This window comes from Mauremys mutica, chromosome 11 (assembly GCF_020497125.1).
Source record: "Mauremys mutica isolate MM-2020 ecotype Southern chromosome 11, ASM2049712v1, whole genome shotgun sequence".
Lineage (NCBI taxonomy): Eukaryota > Metazoa > Chordata > Testudines > Geoemydidae > Mauremys > Mauremys mutica.
Genome location: NC_059082.1, coordinates 55,955,231 through 55,972,210, shown reverse-complemented (window position 1 = coordinate 55,972,210; position 16,980 = coordinate 55,955,231). Strand labels below are relative to the sequence as shown.

Sequence of the window (16,980 nt, the reverse complement as noted above, 5' to 3'; positions counted from 1 at the left end):
AGTGTCCACAAAAGGGAGAGGTGGTGCGGTTGTGCAGGAGGCTCATCAAAAAGCACAGATAACTTAAACGTCGGTACAATGTGGGTCGTGCTAATCAGGGTTTCAATCCCGGTGCTTATTGGGCAGGTTGTACAAGTTTATGACCCTGAAGAGAAGGTGGTAGTATCTGCTCCAAAGGGGTGCACCCCCCCCATTCTAGCCAATTTGGGGCCTTTATGGCTGTATACTAGTCATTTTCAAAGCCCTGTATAAGCATTCATTCTCAACTGGTTCCCTTTGAAAGTAGTTTGATACTTAGGCCCATTTAACAGATGGGGGAAATGGAGGCTTGGAGAAGTTAAGTCACTTGTTTAAGCACATATACCAGGATGGCGACTCCTGACTCATAGTCTCAGCTCCCTGGATTTCCCAGGAACAAGAGAATGTCCAGCTGAAATCATAAGTGAATTAATCAGGACTGTTCCCTAAGTCTCCAAAGGCTGGTGCCCTATTCATTATAAAGCATGGAATCTGTCTGATTTTCCTTTTCCAGGGGAAATTGCAGGTTACCTTATGCTCAGCATTTAGGGGACTGGGTGGAGAATCGGGTTAATAACTCCCTTTCCCAAGAATTGTTGCCTATTAGACTGTGGTCAGGACTGATCATTAGACTCCTTTCCACAAGGAGAATCAGCCAAGATGCTATGCACATGCAGCCAGAGCTGGACAAAGCAGGGTTCTTGGATGTATTCAATGTGGCAGCTACAGACAAACAAGTGACTCACTGAAGCTACTTTGTTCTTTTTTTATTCAGTATAAAAGTCAAGTTGTAGCTCAGAGTCCAGCTCAGACTGTCTTGCTCATTAGATTGGTTTATAAAGAACTATGTTTACATGATATTCTGGTACCTTTAATACAAAATTATTTACACTCCAGTCAAAAATAAATAGAAGACAATGACTAGGAAAAACTGTCCAGGAAGGCTCTTGGATGTTGCAGGCTTTGCTGTATTTCAAGCACTGTGGAGGAACCTTCCCTATGCAATGTCAGCCTCACTCTCAGTCCTGTTCAAAGATAGCATACTGCAAGAGGTGCCTCCTCTGTAAAATCCAAGACAGCTTCTCCTGGCAAGTGGCTGTAACTCCAAAACCTCCACCCAAGAAGAGGCTCCAGTGATCAATCTCCTGTTGGTTCCAAGCGGGTCAGGGACTGAATCCCACCTCTCATCAGCTGAGGGTTGGTTCCTTTCAGTTCAGGTGTATTCGCACAGGTGACCGCAGCCCGCTGGACAGTGTGAACTGGTCTCTAGCCATTTCATGATGTGCTGCAGGTGGCCACCATGACTGCAGCCCTGGCACCACACAAACAAGCCCTTCACCACATGGTGGCACACAGCACACATGCTGGCACACTGCCGACACCTGGCCCAGAGAGAGAAGATTACAAGTGAATCAGCTGCAGAGAAAGCACTCTGGGGCAAGTGGCCAGGTCAGGCAGTGAAACCCTGGCATGTACCACTCAGCTCCCAGCTGGATCAAGGACCCCTCCAATCAATGCAGACTCCTCAGGGTGTGAGCTCAGTCAATCCCTGCCCACACCTCAAAACTGTAACTCCTTCAGTATCATCATCAGCCCTGGCTGGCACAAGGCTGGGAGTTTATAAACCGGAAACCCAAAAGAGCAGGAAAAACATAATATTTAGGCCTGACACTGGGTGCCTCACAGCAATGAAATCAACTACAAATCAAACAGCTTGTAAAGAAGCAACAGAACCACTGGGAGGAAGCTTTAACCCAGGTCAGGCTGGGAACACGCGTGGAAGACTGTTTATCATTCAGAATCAGCACAGATCGTTAGTGATCACAAGGGACCCCCCAACACCAGACTGTGTTTCCATTCTGCAGTGTGGTTCAGTGGTTAGGACAGTGCTCTGAGAGCCAGGGGATGTGGGTTCTATACCCAGTGCTGCCATTGGCAAGCTCTGTAACCTTGGGCAAGTCACTTCACCTCTCTCTGCCTCTGTTTTCCATCCACCTTGTGTCGGGTGTATTTAGAGCAGGGGACTCAAACACGCGGGCTGCGGGGCTCTTCTGTGCGGGCCACCAAGCTCCGCGTGCCCCCCCTGCCCCTTTGCCTATCTCCAGGCCAGGGGTGGGCAAACTACAGCCCGTGGCACCACGAGCCCCGTGCTGCTCCCTTAAGTGGCTGGCAGCATGTCCCTTCGGGCTGGAGGGGAGGGGAGGGGAGAGGAGGCAGAGGGCTCCTGCATTGCCTTGCGTCAAGGTACCGCCCCCCACAGCTCTCATTGGCTGGGAACAGGGAACTGCAGCCAATGGGAGCTTCGTGGGAGGTACCTGGAGGAGCAGCAGCAGAGCCCTGTGCCCACCCCCACTCCTCCAGGGACTGTGGTTCCAGCTGCTTCCTGGAGCAGAGCGGAGTGGAGTGGGGCCAGGAGCCTGCCCTGGCCCCAATGTGCGCCGCTGCCACCCCGGAGCTGCTCTAGGTAAGCGGCGCCGGGCCAGAGCTCGCACCCCAACTCCCTGCCCTGAGCCCCCTGCCGCACCCCCACACCCCTCCTGCACCCAACTCCCTGCCCTGAGCCCCTGCCACACCCTGCACCCCCTGGTGACAGGGAAGGGGCAGCGTTGGGGTAGGGACTTTGGGGAAGGGGTGGGGCAGGGGCGGGGCCTCATGGAAGGGGTGGAGTGGGGGCAGTGAAGGTGGGGGGTATCAGTGATGCAGCCCTTGGGCCAATGCACTAGACCTCATGTGGCCCTTGTGGTCATTTGAGTTTGAGACCCCTGATTTAGAGTAAGCTCTTCAGGGCAGGACCTCTTTGTAAGTGTATGCACAGTGCCTAGCACAATAGAGTGAGCTTCACAGGGGCCTCTAGGCGCTACTGGAGTACAAACAAACAACAACAATGGAAACTGCACTGGGCAGGAGATTACATTACTTCAAGATAATGCATTAGCTACCTCCAGACAAACCCTTGCAAAATGAAGGCACTCACCCCACTGCCCCTCCACCCTAAAGCATCTCACCTGTCGCAGATCCAGCCCTTGTTGCTCATCGGCCGCTTGCAGTTGCTGCAGTTGATATGCAGGGTGGTGGAGGCCTGGTTGAGGCAGTTGATGGCTCTGCACGTGCTCAGTTTGATCACCTCATTGGAGATATTCCAGAGCTGGAAGCGCTGCAGCAGGTCGATATAGGAGGTGTACCAGTGCTCCTGGGATGGTGGAGGGGGGGCAAACACCTAAATTAGTCTTGGTTCACATCAGGGTCTGAGGGCAAAGTTACTGAACCCAAACCCCCTCCCTATGACTCCAGCCTCAGGTTAAATCGGCTTTAGAAGGGGCTATCAAATGTTAGTCCAAACAAGGAGGGGTGCAGAAGGGTATACCATCTAGCTACTTCATGCATTGATTATTCTACAGCACACACAGTTAGCTGGGATGGTAACACTCCAAAGGAGATCTCATCTCGGCAGCTTTCTGCCTTTGTATTGTCTCAGAGAGAAACTAAAGCCAAAAGCATGATTCACTTTGCTCCCAAGAAATTCTTAACTCACAGTCCGTAAGACTGATGGCCTAACTGGACTCCTTGCTCGGTGGTACCTTTCCAGCTGGAAACATTATTTCTTATTCATTTACAGTGGCTTGGTTTTACTATATATTCTGAGACAATTCTCCAGCACAGTGCTCCGAAGCTGTGTGGGAACAGGTTACCAGACTAGGCCCTCGACCAACACCCACCACCTCCCTTTCAGTTAGTGTATCAGGAATGCCTTCCCCCATCTGTGCTTGGAGCTTCACGCTCGATGTGGGCTTCCTTACAGCTGTCCATGCCTTTGTCACTTCCAGAATGGGTTACTGAAATGTGCTCCAATGCAGGCTACACCTGAGGATCTCACACTTTGGCTGGTGCCTGTCTGTTTAGCATCTCTGACAGCGTGCCAAAATCAGCACCGGCTTCCAGGTACCATTCAAGGTGTTGGATTTGATCTGTAAAGGCATCGTAGGGCTACATTCTCTCCAACTCGAGATTAGCTGGGGCGCTACAGCTGAGAGCCAATAGATACATCTGGCTGGGGCAGGCGATTGTCTGTGGACAGCCCTCGACTCTGGAATTTCCTTCCCACCAGTCCAGCAGACCCTGAGTTTGCTCAATGCAAAGTCTGCCCAGCACTCTCCATGGGGGACAATGCGATGAAAGGAGAAGATCTGAGCACTGACAATGAGTCAACTGGAGTTATTTGTATGCCGTGTTATAGGGCAAACTGTTCTGCACTCAGAGCTCTGGAGAGCTGTGTTTTCACAAGCCCAAATAAATATACCAAGCTAGTCTGGAGCAGCGACACATGCCTGCAGCCATGCAGCTCCCTTACGTCTTGTAAGGCAAAAGGGTCAGGTGAGGTCAGTGCTCAAAAGGGAGAGGAGCCTCCAAGGAAAATCTCAGGATGCTGGTGATGCTGCAGGTGTCTATCCTCCCTTCAAGTTGGTACTGTGCCAGGAAGCAGGTCCTGTGCTCCTAGTGAGACTGCCTTTCAGACCAGAGGCAGTACTGAGGCAGGAGACACCCTGACACTTTCTGCAGAAGTGGGTTGTTAGCCCCAGTGATTGGGCCAGCTCCACTCCAGAGAATTTGTCTAGTTTCAACTGGATACAGCATTTGCTTTCACTGTTGTGGGACTTCGCTGTCCAACCAACACCCACGTTCCCTACCCCAGAGGTGGCTGCATTTCGCTAATAGAGAAGCGATCCTTGTATCTTATAGGGAGAGTTTGCAAAGCACTCTGGGGTCTTCTGGATGGAAGACTCTGTATAAATACAAGGGATTGTTATGAGAGTCTCAAAACCCTGTTTGCTGGGAGAGGACATGCAGCAGTTTTGCTGAAGAAGCCATTCTCTGGGAAGTGCCTCCTCCCTACAGCGCTATACCTGGGTTTGCTCATCGATCTCTTTCTTGATCCGGTCGCCCAGCACAATGAGCACGGACACCGCCATCTGCACATCCCCCTGCTCAGCATAGAAAAGGAGCATGTCCCGGACGATGGGGCTGAAGAAGTCGGGTGGCAGGCGGTTCTCGTAGAGTGAGTGGGAGATGGAGATGAGGGAGAAGGACTCCACAGGTGTCAGGGACACAGTCTCAGCTTCGTTGCCACTGACATGAGGAGAGTCTGCCTTGTCCTGCAAGTGGTCCAGGGCTGAGGGGTTGTCCACTATTTCATGGCGCAGGGGGAAGGCTTCCTGGGGGAGGATGTATTCCTGCTCTTCGGCTGCAAAGAGACAAGCCCTCTTCAGTGAGCAGGGGTAGTGCCATGGATAAAGGCAACACAAGGTGGGTGTGGTAATATCACCCACCTTGTTCTTTAATATCCTGGGAGAGACACAACTACACCACCACCAGACAAAGGAGTCAAGGAGGGAGCTGGCATCCTCTCCAGTGCAGTGAGTACATACAGGCACCTCCTGCTGAGACCCAGCTGCACTGCAGTCATGCGTGTGCATTCACAGAACAACAAACTCACCATGGGGATTCTCATGGTCCATCATGTACAGCTCATCCTCATCCCCTTCCACATCCCCCAGGAGATAGTCCGCAGGGACGTCGCTGCCCTCTGTCTCCTCATTCTCTGGATGAACACAGAAAGAGGAGGAGGAGCAGAGAGAGAGAAGACAAGTCAGGTCAGGATCCCCCTACAGGAGTGCAGCTTGTCAGACTTTCCTGTGCCGCTATGGCAGAAAATGCAGGCTGCTCTCAAACCACAGCCCAGCTGCCAACTCAGCATGGCCTCTGCTCTCACCCTCAGCAAACTGACCTGGGGCTGGAGTGGAGGTGGGACAGACAGGCACAGTGCTCTGCGTTGGTAAAGCACCTTCTATCCAATGACCTCAAAGTGCTTCATAGAGGGAGGGCAGCAGCATTGTCCCTTCCACAGATGGGAAAACTGAGGCATAGAGGTGTGGGAAGTGATATGTCAAGGGTCACACAACACGTCACAGTGACGGGGCTGGGGCAAGACCCAACAGTCCTGACTCCCAGTTCTCTGTTCTAACCACTATCCACTGTCCCATCCCAATCCTCCCACATTCCAGAGTGACAGGCTCCAGCCTCAAGAGACTTGGGCCAATGATCTACAGACAATTTGCAAGTTCACTGATCAAAATGCCTGAGGTTCTGCAACCATGATTTGGCTGGTGTTGTTGGGACAGAGTTTCCCGGGAGGGGGGACGCTAACTGGAACTAGAACTGCATCCCAACAGGATGATGGCGTCACGGTGCAATGCAGACCAGTGAGAGGTTGTGTCACCTGCTAACAATAACCAAGACAAAAAGAGTGTCTGTGATCATTGCTGGTTGGCAGTTGGGCTCAAAAGGACCAGAGCAGTACCTGACAACGGAGAAACACTGGCACAGTTAAGGGTAGCTGTGGGTCATCACTCTGCTGGGAGCAGGGAAGATGACTGGGAGTGTGCTGGGGTCACCCTGCAAGTAGTAACCAAGGCAGCTAGAGACCACGGAGCGTGATGGTGTGTTGTTGGCAGGTTGACGGGGTCGTGCTTGTTGCTGACTGTGAATGTCCCAAGCAGGGAGTTACAGTAGCAAAGCATTTGAGGCATCCAAGGTTACAGGGCAGGCGGTGACTTAACCCCTCACTGTCTGGATTGCACCCCAAACAGTGAGCATTTTGGACTCCTATTACTGAGCTAGCCATTGGCCCAGCCGTTGAAATGTTACCATCGTTGTTGATTAAGGTGGAGGAAGAATCCATGAGGATGTTTTCGGATCGGCTCTCTCCTTTGCTGCGCTCCAATCTGGACTCGTTGCCTATCCCAGATGGTATGTCCTTCAGGTTAAAGCTGGGAAAGAAGCCAAGCCCACATTAGCCCATTTCTGTCTCACGCTGAAAGAAGCCATAGTAGCAGCTGCCACTCTGCTTTCAACTGATAGGAGCCGGCCCACTGGGAAGGCCCATCTGACTTAGATCAGTGGGAAGCAACCAATTCCTCTGCAGTGACTCTAACTTGGTGTAAGAAGCCATCTCCAGAGTGGTTCCCCCTTTCCTATCAGCCAGTCAAGTTTCCACATACCCCCTGTATGCCACTGCAGGCCTCCCCATCCACTTCCTCCCAACAGGGCCATGTCAAGGGATGCCGTGATTAGACTGCTCACCTGTTCATGAGTGGGAGGGAGGTGCTGCCCTTCCCCAGGCTGTGGTTCAGGTTAGCAGAGGGCACAGTGCCAGGGCTGGAGTAAATAATTCGGAGCATCGTCCACGTCTGGGCAACCTGCCCCCAGGGAGAGAGGGAAGGGGAAGGGTTAGATTGTTACCACTGTCTGTCAACCAAGGCAACAACATCAGAAAGTTGGTTTCTGGAACATAGTTCAGGACATGCATTGTCCCTCACCAGTGGTGTCTGTGGGGAGGGGACCTGCTGCAATGTAGAGTTTCTATCCATCTTGCAATGTTCCCTAGATCTTTCCTGCCCTCTCAGGTAACAGAACTGGCAGCAACCCAAGACAGCACCAGCAGTGCAGGTACATTGGCAGAGCTACGCGAGAAGGGACAAGCTCAAGTCTGGCCCTGGATCAGAACACCCTCAGAGTGCTGGGATCTGGGCTCTACTTTGGGTTAGTGTCTTGTCACAAACAGTGCTTGGTTGGGCTCTACACTATTTTCAAATCTCCTTGCACGAGTGAATTTGTGCCCAGTCCAGACAATACTACCTCTGCTCCTTATCCGTTTTATTCTGCTCCTCCTGTGCAGGAGCAACGTAAGACCCACTGCACCAAGGGGCACTCTGTAGTAGAGGGGCGGCAGGAGAGAGACATCTAAAGAGGAGTAGATGTGACAGAGACAAAGGGAGAGGAGAAAAGACAGAACAGCTCTGACTACAGGACACAGGTCAGCCCCCAACTAGCAGGGGCTAGATGGACGCTGATGCCAGTGCATTTCTGCCCATGGCCTTAGCAGGGAGTGGAGCACATCTCATCTCACAGCAACAACTCTTAAAGAAAGAAAGGAAAAAAGAGAAACAACAGAAAGAGCTCAACCTTTGGGCAAGCTACGTTTCCAAGTCACTTCCCAGCACTAACCCTGCTTCCATACTCAGGGTTTTACCAACTACTGAATCTAGAACATTGAATCATAGAAACGTTGAGCTCAAGAGGTCATCTAGTCCAGCCCCCTGCACTGAGAGACCGGACCAAGTAAACCTAGATCATCCCTGACAGGTGTGTCTGTCCAACCTGTTCTTAAAAATCTCCAATGACAGGGATTCCACAAGCTCCCTTGGTAACCTATTCCAGTACTTGTCTGTCCTTAGGAAAAACCTTCTACTATCAAACCTATACCTTCCTTACTGCAGATTAAGCCCATTATTTCTTGTTCTGTCTTCAGTGGACATGGAAAACAATTGTTTACTGGCCTCTTTGTAACAGCCCTTAACATATTTGAAGATTGTTATCAGGTCCCACCTCAGTCTTTTCTCAAGACTCTACACACACCCAGCTTTTCAACCTTTCCTCCTGGGTCAGGTTTTCTGAACCTTTCATCATTTTTTGTTGTTTTCCACTGGACTGGACTCTCCTCAATTTGCTCACAACTGTCTCAAAGCGTGGTGCTCAAAACTGGACACACTTCTCCAGCTGAGGCCTCGTAACCGTGGAATAGAGCATGACAAATACCTCTCACGTACTGCATATGACACTCCTGTTAATACACCCCATAATAACATATGCATTTTTTGCAAGATATTGTTGGCTCATATTCAATTTGTGATCCACTGTAACTCCCAGATCTTTTTTGGCATTACTGCTGCCTAGCCAGTTGTTCCCCTTCTGTATTTGTCCATGTGATTTATCTTGCACTTGTTTTTACTGAATTTCATCTTGTTAATTTCAGACCAATTCTCTTATCAAGGTCATTTTGAATTTTAATCCTGTCTTCCAAAGTGCTTGCAACCCCTCCCAGCCTGGTGTCATCTGTAAATTTTGTACGCATGCTCTAGATTCCATCATCCAAGTCATTAATGAAAATACTGAATCATATTAGACTCAGAACAGATCACTGGGTCTAGCATATCAGTAAGAGATCGTTTCCTCTTCCTCTGGAGCAGGGACCAGTCTTTAGGATCTGGTGGTGTTGTAGCCCATCTAACACCTTTTCTGCATTCTGTTAGGTTCCCCTCCACCCCCACTGAATCTGTATGGGGAGGATCATTCTTCACCCTCTGTCCCCACCACCATTTGCCCAAGGGGGATCTCACTGTATTGTTTTTGCCCTACATTTCTGATCTAAATCCAGTTTAGTATCATTTCCCTGTCCTCACAACTCTTCCCAGTTTAGCATCGCCTACAAATTTAATGAAAGTGCAGGTTACTCTCTGTTCCAGAGCAAAGATGTTAAATAAGGACAGAGCTGACACGGAGGCCTGCAGTACCTCACCAGTCACCTCTCCGCTCCCCAGCTCAGTGCTCTGCAGTTTGCCATTGCTCCCATCAGGCAGCATGGACAGTCCTTCTGACAGGACTCCAATCCAAACCAATCTGCATTAATCTGGCCAATGAGATTTCACAAGACACCCTGTCAAAACAAACATTAGCAGCCAGAAACAGCTCTGAAATCACTATGCTAGGAGTACAGAGATGCAGTAAATGTATGTAAATTTACACTATGCATAGCTGTTCCCATTAGAGGGCAGCAGACAACCAGACATTCGCTACAGCCCGTATGACCTGTCTCCACATGGTACCTGGCTATACATATGATCAAGGCTTCCTATGCCAGCCAGTTTGGCTTGAAGGCTCAGCTAATAAAAAGCAGAGCCTGCCTCTCCCTTCCCACAGGCTGTTAGAGCGTTGTACATACCTGGTCACGGTCAAGCTCTTTGGCTACCTTGGCATTGTGGTCACACAGCTCTGCCAGGGGTCTCCCCGCCAGCGCATACTGCTTGGCTGTTCTCACAAACCAATCCATGCTGCCACTCTCCAGGTCTGTCTCAAAGACACTCAGGGCACTGGAAGAAGAGATGTACTCAAACTGCTCCGTGGGGTCCAGCTTACGCTTAAAGAAGATGGGATGCCGCCTGTCACCGATGTAGGGCTTGCGGTTGGAGTCAGAGGAGATCAGGCTTTCTTTGGCTGCGAAGGCCAGGTCCCCAAAGAGGCTGTAGCACAGGCCCTCAGGGTTGGCCCTGTCAATGGGCTGGCTGGCGTCCTTGAAGATGTGCTGGTAAAGGGTGCTGTCCTTGGAGCCCGAGAGGAGGAAGTAGGGATCGTGCAGGTGGCGCCACACGATACCTGTGGTGACATCCTTGTGCTCTTCAAACATGGCAGACGGGATGAAGGGGCGCCGCACGTCCCACACGTAGATGTTGTGGTCCACCATCATGGAGCAGGTGGCGATGTGGTGCTTGCACTCAGGCCGCCACTTGACCCTGGCCACAGAGGCTATGGTTTGCACGCAATAGATCTCTTTGGCCCTGTTGGTGTTCATGTCCCAGACCTTCACCATCTTATCTCGGCCTCCTGTCGCCAGCCAGCCCCTGGCAGCAGGGAGAAAGGAACAAGCAGAAACATTAACTGGAGAAATGTCCTGAAAGTTGATCTTGGATTAATGGCTTTTTATGCAAGCCTTTTAAGCTACAGGTGGTCAGAGTGCTGCCTGCCAGCTACATGGCACTAAACAAGCACAGGCCTTGGGAACCCTCTCTTTTAGCATGGAGGCATAGCTCACCAAAACTACAGGTCCCAGTGTGCAGATTCCAACCATATCAAAAGGGAACCATGCATGCTAGGACCTGTAGTTCCCACAGACTACACCTGCATATTAAACAAAAGGGAGGATGCAATATCTTCCATTTTATTCAGATTAGGTGAGGCCCTCCAGTTAAGAAAATTTGGTTCCCCTGATTTAAGGCAAACTGCCCTTTGCATTTCAGTCAGTGAAAATGAGAGGGGCTTCCACCCTCCCTTTACCCCCCACAAATAAAAGCAGAGGACAAAAAGGCTAATTTTAGGTACTTTGTGCTTCTCTCAGCTTGTGAAGACAGCTCCCCAGCACGAGATGGACAAGGAGTTCCAGGAGGCTGTACAGGGTTCAGGAGTTGCATGCAACATTTTTTTTTTAGTATAAATTAATTATTTACTAGGAAATCTGACTTTTTCCCCCCAGTGAATCTCAGTTTATACCTAATGGCATGATGGCAAATGTGCCTAAGACACAAGCAAGCTGTGTTTTAAAGCAGCCCTCTCACTCCCTGAGCTGATCAAGTTGGTGAAACACGCTGGACGTACCTGATATTGCCTAGCTCCAGCAGCTCACTTCTGGTTTACTAGTTACTACTGGCTATCCCACAGAACAGCAAGAGTGACTCGTGGGAATATCGGAAGGAGCCACACTGCTCCTTCCGATATTCAGGAGAGAGCCGTGTGCCCATCAAGTTCTCAGCACCCCACCGAACAGTTCTCACAGAACCACAGTGTGAAGGCACCACCTTCAGTATTTTTTTGACAAGACAGAGTGATTGCCATGGGCAGAGCGGGGCTCAACCGGGGTGGTAGGTATAGCACATACCTGTCTTCTAGATGCCAGTCACAGCAGAAAACAGGCCCATTGTGAGCTGTGAACATCCTCTCATAGCGATCTGGCCGGCGGATGTCCCACAGCTGCACGTTCCCATTCTCAAAGGTTGCAGCAAAGGTGAAGTAATCACGGATGCTAAACTGCACATCGCGCACGCTTTCCGACTGGCCTGAGGGACAATAGGAATGTAGACCAGATCCGACAGAGCCCTAGCAAAGTCATTCCCCCTGGTGGTGGTAACACTCATGTTTGCTAGACAGGGTCTACAATAAGCTGCCAATGGCAGGCCAGCTTGATTCTCTCCTGGACTCAACCCAGTGCACCCTGGGTGTAGGAAAAGCAGAAATCACCTCTACTAATGCTCCAAGGGAAACCAGTGACCACCCCGGTTCAAAACAGTTTCCTTTGCAGAGCTGGCACTGCCTCTGCCCTACGTAGTCCATAAATAGAGAACTTCAGAGCTGTCAATCCAGCACCTGTCCATCACACTTTTTTTGTCCTAGTCTATCTCCCTTACCCAGTCAGTAACTGTGTCATCAAAACCACTGCTTTCCTCAGGTACCAGATTTCAAGGTACCAGATATGGGCAACTGAGTTGGGATGTGGTTGGGAAGAGGGTATGATTCAGGGACAATGGGAAGCAGATCAACCATCCCCCAGCAGCTCTAACACTACCCTAACAACTGACACAGATAATGCAGCTCTAGACATCGCCTACACACAATTTTCAAATCAGACCAAAAAGCTGCATGTTGTGAGCCTGAGACCCCAGATGATAATGACATAGGCTTACATCACTGGCTGCTACAGACTAGAAGTCCCACCAGCAGGGACTCTGTCCCCCGATCCCTTCCTTGGATCATCATAGCCCCAGAAGGGGTAAATCTTTACCACAATGAAGCACAAAGAGATCAGAGGGACAAAGGTCTGGAACATAGGGAATTATCTGGTATTTTCCCCTTATTTAAGGTGATAATTGACAACTCCAGCCTGCAGCATATGCAATAAGCATCCTAACACACAGAACACTGGCCAAGTGGGCCCAAGATTGGGGCTTGGTCTAAACTTAAGACTTATACTGGCCTAGCTATGTTGGTTAGGAGTGTGAAAAAACCCCAGCCCTAGTGACATAGCTATGCCAACAAAACCCACAGTGGAGACACAACTATGCCGACAGATGCACTCTTCTGTCATATTAGCTAACACTGTATGGGGAAGATGACATTACTACACCGGAAGAACTCCTCTCCTGTCAGCTAACACTGTGTCTACACTATGCAGCCTATCCCAGCATAGGCTCTGCAGTGTAGACATGGCCAGAGCCCTTACCAGAGAAGGTGCTGACAGAATCTTTCTTGCGTAGGTCAAAGCATTTCATATAGCCATCCTGGGAGCCACTGAGGAGCATATACACCTCAGTGGGATGGAAGCACACTTTGTTAACTGTCCGCTTGTGTTCAGTGAACAGCTGGTCCTGTTTGTTACGGGATGGCTTCCCAAGGTTCCAGGTCACAACCACACCATTGGTAGCTGCTGTGGCCAACAGGTTCTCATCCATCTGATGCCACACCACATCAGCACAGCTGAAGTTCAGGGACGGTTTACGGCCAACACGCAAGTTTAGCTTCTCCACAAACTGATCTTCATCTATTGAATAGATCTTGAAGATGTTGCGGCCAGCTACCACCACCTGAGCAGCATCACGACACACACTGATGGCATTAGCAGGGGCATCCAGGTGACAGAACATGGTACGTCCAGTGATGGTGTTGCCACCAAGGGCAGTGGTAACCCTGGCCATTTTCTCCATGGTTGTCCTCTGTGTGACTTCCTCTCTTTAGACGCCACTGGATGCCCTGCCCAAAGAGAAGGCTTTGAGACTTATATCTCCACATGGAGCATTCTCACAGGTGAGTCCATTTCTACCAACTGCTTACAGACCTCATTAAAACCTTCTTGAAAGCAAATGAATTGATTTATGCAGCATCTAGGATTCTCTTTCTATTGTTCCAACTGGACTTGCATACCACTTTTCCTGATCACATTAATCAATCAGTCTAACTACAGAAACTACTGCACAGCCACTTACTTAACAGAATAGCTCAGATTCAGCCCTGGTGTCTCTTTGGTCACCCCCTGCATGTACTTTCCAGTAAGTCCATGTTAACCTTTCAGAGATTTCAGTTTCCTTCTTAATTCAAATATCTGAGAAAATACCCCTCTTGCAGGAACAACTCTTGCTGAAGCTGTCAGTAACGGCCTGTAAAGCAAGAGAAGAATCCCTCAGAAGGCAAAATGCAGTGATGAGGACAGAAGTGAGCCAATGAGCTGTTCAGTAACACAAGACATAACAGGATTAGACTGTAGAGTTCTTCATCATAAGGTCATAATGCCCAAATTGGTGAAAGCACCAGAGAAAGAATTTCATTTTTGTTCTAATAGTGTATTTAGTGCTGAAGAGTGACTGCAATAGAGAGGGAGGCAGTGTTTGTTATCCAGACAACTACAGCATAGGCAGCAGTAGGGCAAGCTCTCCATACTGACAGCGTACCTCAACCATGCAGGGTCCACCTAATGCGGTGAAATTAGAGTTGAAACCCCCATCCTAGGCCTTTCTGCTGAGAAAATGCCAAGCATCCCTCATTTTAGAGCCATGTTTGCCACACAGTTCTCATGCTTTCTCACTGGCACCAATACGAAGTCAGGGCAGCAGGATCACCGAGCTGGGGTTCTCTCAACCTTTTTGGACTCAGGACCCATTTATAAATGTTTATGGCCTGACGCAACCTCGTAAATAGTCTGGGGGTGGAGGCCTTGGGGGGGGGAGGGGAGGGGTTCAGTCAGGTCTTGAGCAGCACTCACCCCATAGTGTCAGCTCTTGTGCTGTAGAGCTCTTGGGCTTGGCTCGCCGCTCCAGGCATTGCAAACTCTGGGGTTGCAGCACTGGGACCAAATTGTGGAAGTGGAGTTGTGACCTGGCACATGGGGTTGCAGTGCCATTCACTCAAATTTGGCCACCCGGACACATCTAAGTGGCACTGAGATCCCAGAGGTTGCAGTGCCTGGAGCAGAGAGGCGAGCCCAGCCACCCCTTTGGGATGGGAACTGCCACAAGACCCTCTGAAACATTCTGGCAACCCAATTTTGGGTCCCCACCCCAAGTTGAGAAACCGTGTTATAGGTAACTGTTCACCAGCACTGAAATCCTCTCATCCATTTTGAGATCTTCCCAAGAGACGGGAAGAAGCCTTGGCATGTTGCTAAACCTCAATGACAAACACATTCTGGTTTCACACAACCCTCTGCCCTGTAACGTTCCTCAAGGTGCCCCAAAGCATACAGAAAAGTAATGATATAATGGATCTCCAGGCAATCACAGCAACTACAACCTTGGATGTTGGAACCTCATGTTGAGAGGGGACCAAGTCAACAAAGCAGTCAGTTGCCTATCCTTTACAGCCATGGGTCTGGTTGCTCCCTACAGAGAAGGGCAGGAGTCATCATGGGTTACTGATTAGCGGAAGGGTGGACAGTTTGGGGTGATGGGGCTCTTTAAAAGGGGGCTAGTAGCCTGGGTCTCCCTGCTTAGAATAGCTCCTCCCAATCCCTTTCTTAATCTCCACCTCCTCCCCTGGCAGCCCATGGCCCCCCTTCCTTACCCCTGCTCCCTCCTTACCCCCCACAACCCCTACCCTCTGTCTCCTTGCCCCTTCCTTACCTCCCGGCCCCCTACCTTACCCCCCCCATCTCCCTGCCCCTTCCTTACCCCATCTCTCTTCCTTACCCTCAGTCTCCCCATCTCCCTTCCTTACCCTCCATCTCCCTGCTCTTTCCTTACCCCCCGCTCTCCCACCCCTTCCTTACCCTCCGACCCCCCTGCTCCTCCTCAGTCTCCCTGCCCCTTCCTTACCCCCACCCCCTCCTTACCCCTCTGCCCCTCCTCACCCAATCCCCTGCCCCTTCCTTACCCCCCAATCCCCTGCCTCTTCCTTACCCCCCGCTCTCCCACCCCTTCCCCAGCCCCCCACCCCTCGGTCCCCTACTTCTCTTCCTTACCCCCCGAGCCTCGGTCCCCACCTCTTCCTTACCCCCCACCCCCTGCCCCGGCAGCCCGTGGCCTCCCTTTCGTCCCACGCCCCCTCTCCTCGGTCCCCCCCGCCGGGCGGGAGCGGCTCGGACAAGGGCCGCAGGGCCAGCAACCACGGGGGAAGCGGGCCCGGGCTGGAGGCCCAGCCCGGCACCTACCGCGGGAAACGGAGCAACTTTGGGCCCGGCCGGCTCCTCCGCCGCGGCACGGAAACACCGCCCGGCTCCGCTCCGCCCGCCCTTCCGCCGCCGGTAGCGCCCCGCCCCCAGGCCCGGCCGGAGCCATTGGCCGCGGCTGGGGCCCGGCAGGGGAGGCGCAGGGAGGGGGCCGGGGCCGGGGCCCAGCAGAGGGTGAGGTGGGTGGAGGGGAGAAGCGGGCTGGGGATAGGGGTACCCCCGGGTAAAAATAGGGGTACTAAGTACGGGGATTCCCAGGGCCTCTTTGGGGTCACCCCACTGGGGTTACTGAAGGGAGGCCCCCCCTCCCAGGCTAGGGCCAGGGGTACTATGGGTAGTGAGTTCAGGACTAGGATTAGACTTGGTGCCCGTTGCGGTCCCCAGGTAGGGTTACTAAAGGCTCCCTGGGCTAGGGTTACTAAGGGTAGAGATTCCCGTGCTAGGCTTAGGCCTGAGGCCCATTGGGTTCGCCTAGTTAGTTTTCCTAAAGATAGGGCTTCCCTTGCTAATGTTAGGGTGTGACACCCTGTACCCCATGTTCACCACTTTTATATGGTTATGATATGTTATGGTCACATGTCACTGTAAGACCCCTAGTCTCCATTCCCCATGGGCTGGCCCACAGGTACACAGGAAGGCTTTCAAGTAAACTAAGGCCATTTACAAATGATTGTTTCTGGAACACCCTTAAGGCCTCCACTTAATCTATTTACATCAGTGATACAAGTTTATATTTAAGGGTATGTCTACACTATCCACTGGATTGGCAGGCAGTGATCGATCCAGCAGGGATTGATTAATCATGTCTCATTTAGATGCAATAAATCTACCCCCAAGCCCTCTCCCATCAAATCTTGTACTCCAGTGCCATGAGAGGCACAGCCAGAGTCTACGGGGGAGCAGCAGCAGTTGGCTCACAGTGGTGAAGATACCATGGTAAGTCAATCTAAGTGTGTCGACTTCAGCTACGTTATTCACGTAGTTGAAGTTGTGTAACTTAGATCGATTCCCCCCACCCCCCCCAGTGTAGACCAGGGCTTATTGTCCTAACTCCAGATATAGAAATAATACATGCAAACAAATAGGATGAAAAACACTTAGTAGATTACAAGCTTTCTAATGACACCCTACATGGGGTATTTAACGTA

At 51.1% G+C, this 16,980-nt stretch overlaps 2 protein-coding genes across 9 annotated transcripts in view; one reads left to right on the top strand and one right to left on the bottom strand.

Annotated features, from left to right (window-relative positions):
- Window positions 1-774: 774 nt before the first annotated feature.
- Window positions 775-15,891, bottom strand: WDR24 (WD repeat domain 24). Of its 4 annotated transcripts, XM_044979709.1 has the most exons (12): window positions 15,815-15,864; window positions 14,959-15,047; window positions 13,659-13,829; window positions 12,899-13,425; window positions 11,561-11,738; window positions 9,854-10,529; window positions 7,156-7,271; window positions 6,721-6,842; window positions 5,510-5,614; window positions 4,920-5,257; window positions 3,024-3,208; window positions 775-1,400 (listed from the first exon to the last, which is right to left on the bottom strand). In XM_044979709.1, the coding sequence occupies exons 4-12, from the start codon at window positions 13,377-13,379 to the stop codon at window positions 1,232-1,234; spliced, it is 2,370 nt and encodes a 789-aa protein (XP_044835644.1). In that variant the 5' UTR covers window positions 13,380-13,425; window positions 13,659-13,829; window positions 14,959-15,047; window positions 15,815-15,864; the 3' UTR covers window positions 775-1,231. The 4 variants fall into 4 exon arrangements, with proteins under 4 accessions (XP_044835644.1, XP_044835645.1, XP_044835646.1 ...); XM_044979710.1 differs by lacking the exon at window positions 14,959-15,047 and having other exon boundaries at window positions 15,815-15,878; XM_044979711.1 differs by lacking the exon at window positions 13,659-13,829 and having other exon boundaries at window positions 15,815-15,862.
- Window positions 15,892-15,920: 29 nt separating this feature from the next.
- The window catches only part of IL20RB (interleukin 20 receptor subunit beta), a 39,530-nt gene continuing 38,470 nt past the window's right edge, over window positions 15,921-16,980 (top strand). The window contains exons 1-2 of one of the 5 annotated variants that reach the window (XM_044979716.1): window positions 15,921-16,011; window positions 16,648-16,768. Coding sequence is in view for 1 of the 5 variants with exons in the window: in XM_044979714.1 (XP_044835649.1) it covers window positions 16,635-16,768 (134 nt within the window). In the remaining 4 variants the exon portion in view is untranslated. Of the gene's footprint in view, window positions 16,012-16,114; window positions 16,769-16,980 lie in introns of those variants that run through there. The other 4 variants (XM_044979718.1, XM_044979715.1, XM_044979714.1 and 1 more) reach the window with 4 other exon arrangements.

What these genes read in the sequence shown, in the direction of transcription:
- WDR24 (XM_044979712.1), bottom strand. Translation starts at nt 13,379, where the DNA reads ATGGAGAAAATGGCCAGGGTTACCACTGCCCTTGGTGGCAACACCATC. An exon ending in GACTGGCATCTAGAAGACAG is followed by an intron (nt 10,530 to 11,560) that starts GTATGTGCTATA and finishes CCCTGCTGCCAG; the next exon opens with GGGCTGGCTGGCGACAGGAG. An exon ending in AAGGGCTGGATCTGCGACAG is followed by an intron (nt 1,401 to 3,023) that starts GTGAGATGCTTT and finishes TCTCTGGGCCAG; the next exon opens with GTGTCGGCAGTGTGCCAGCA.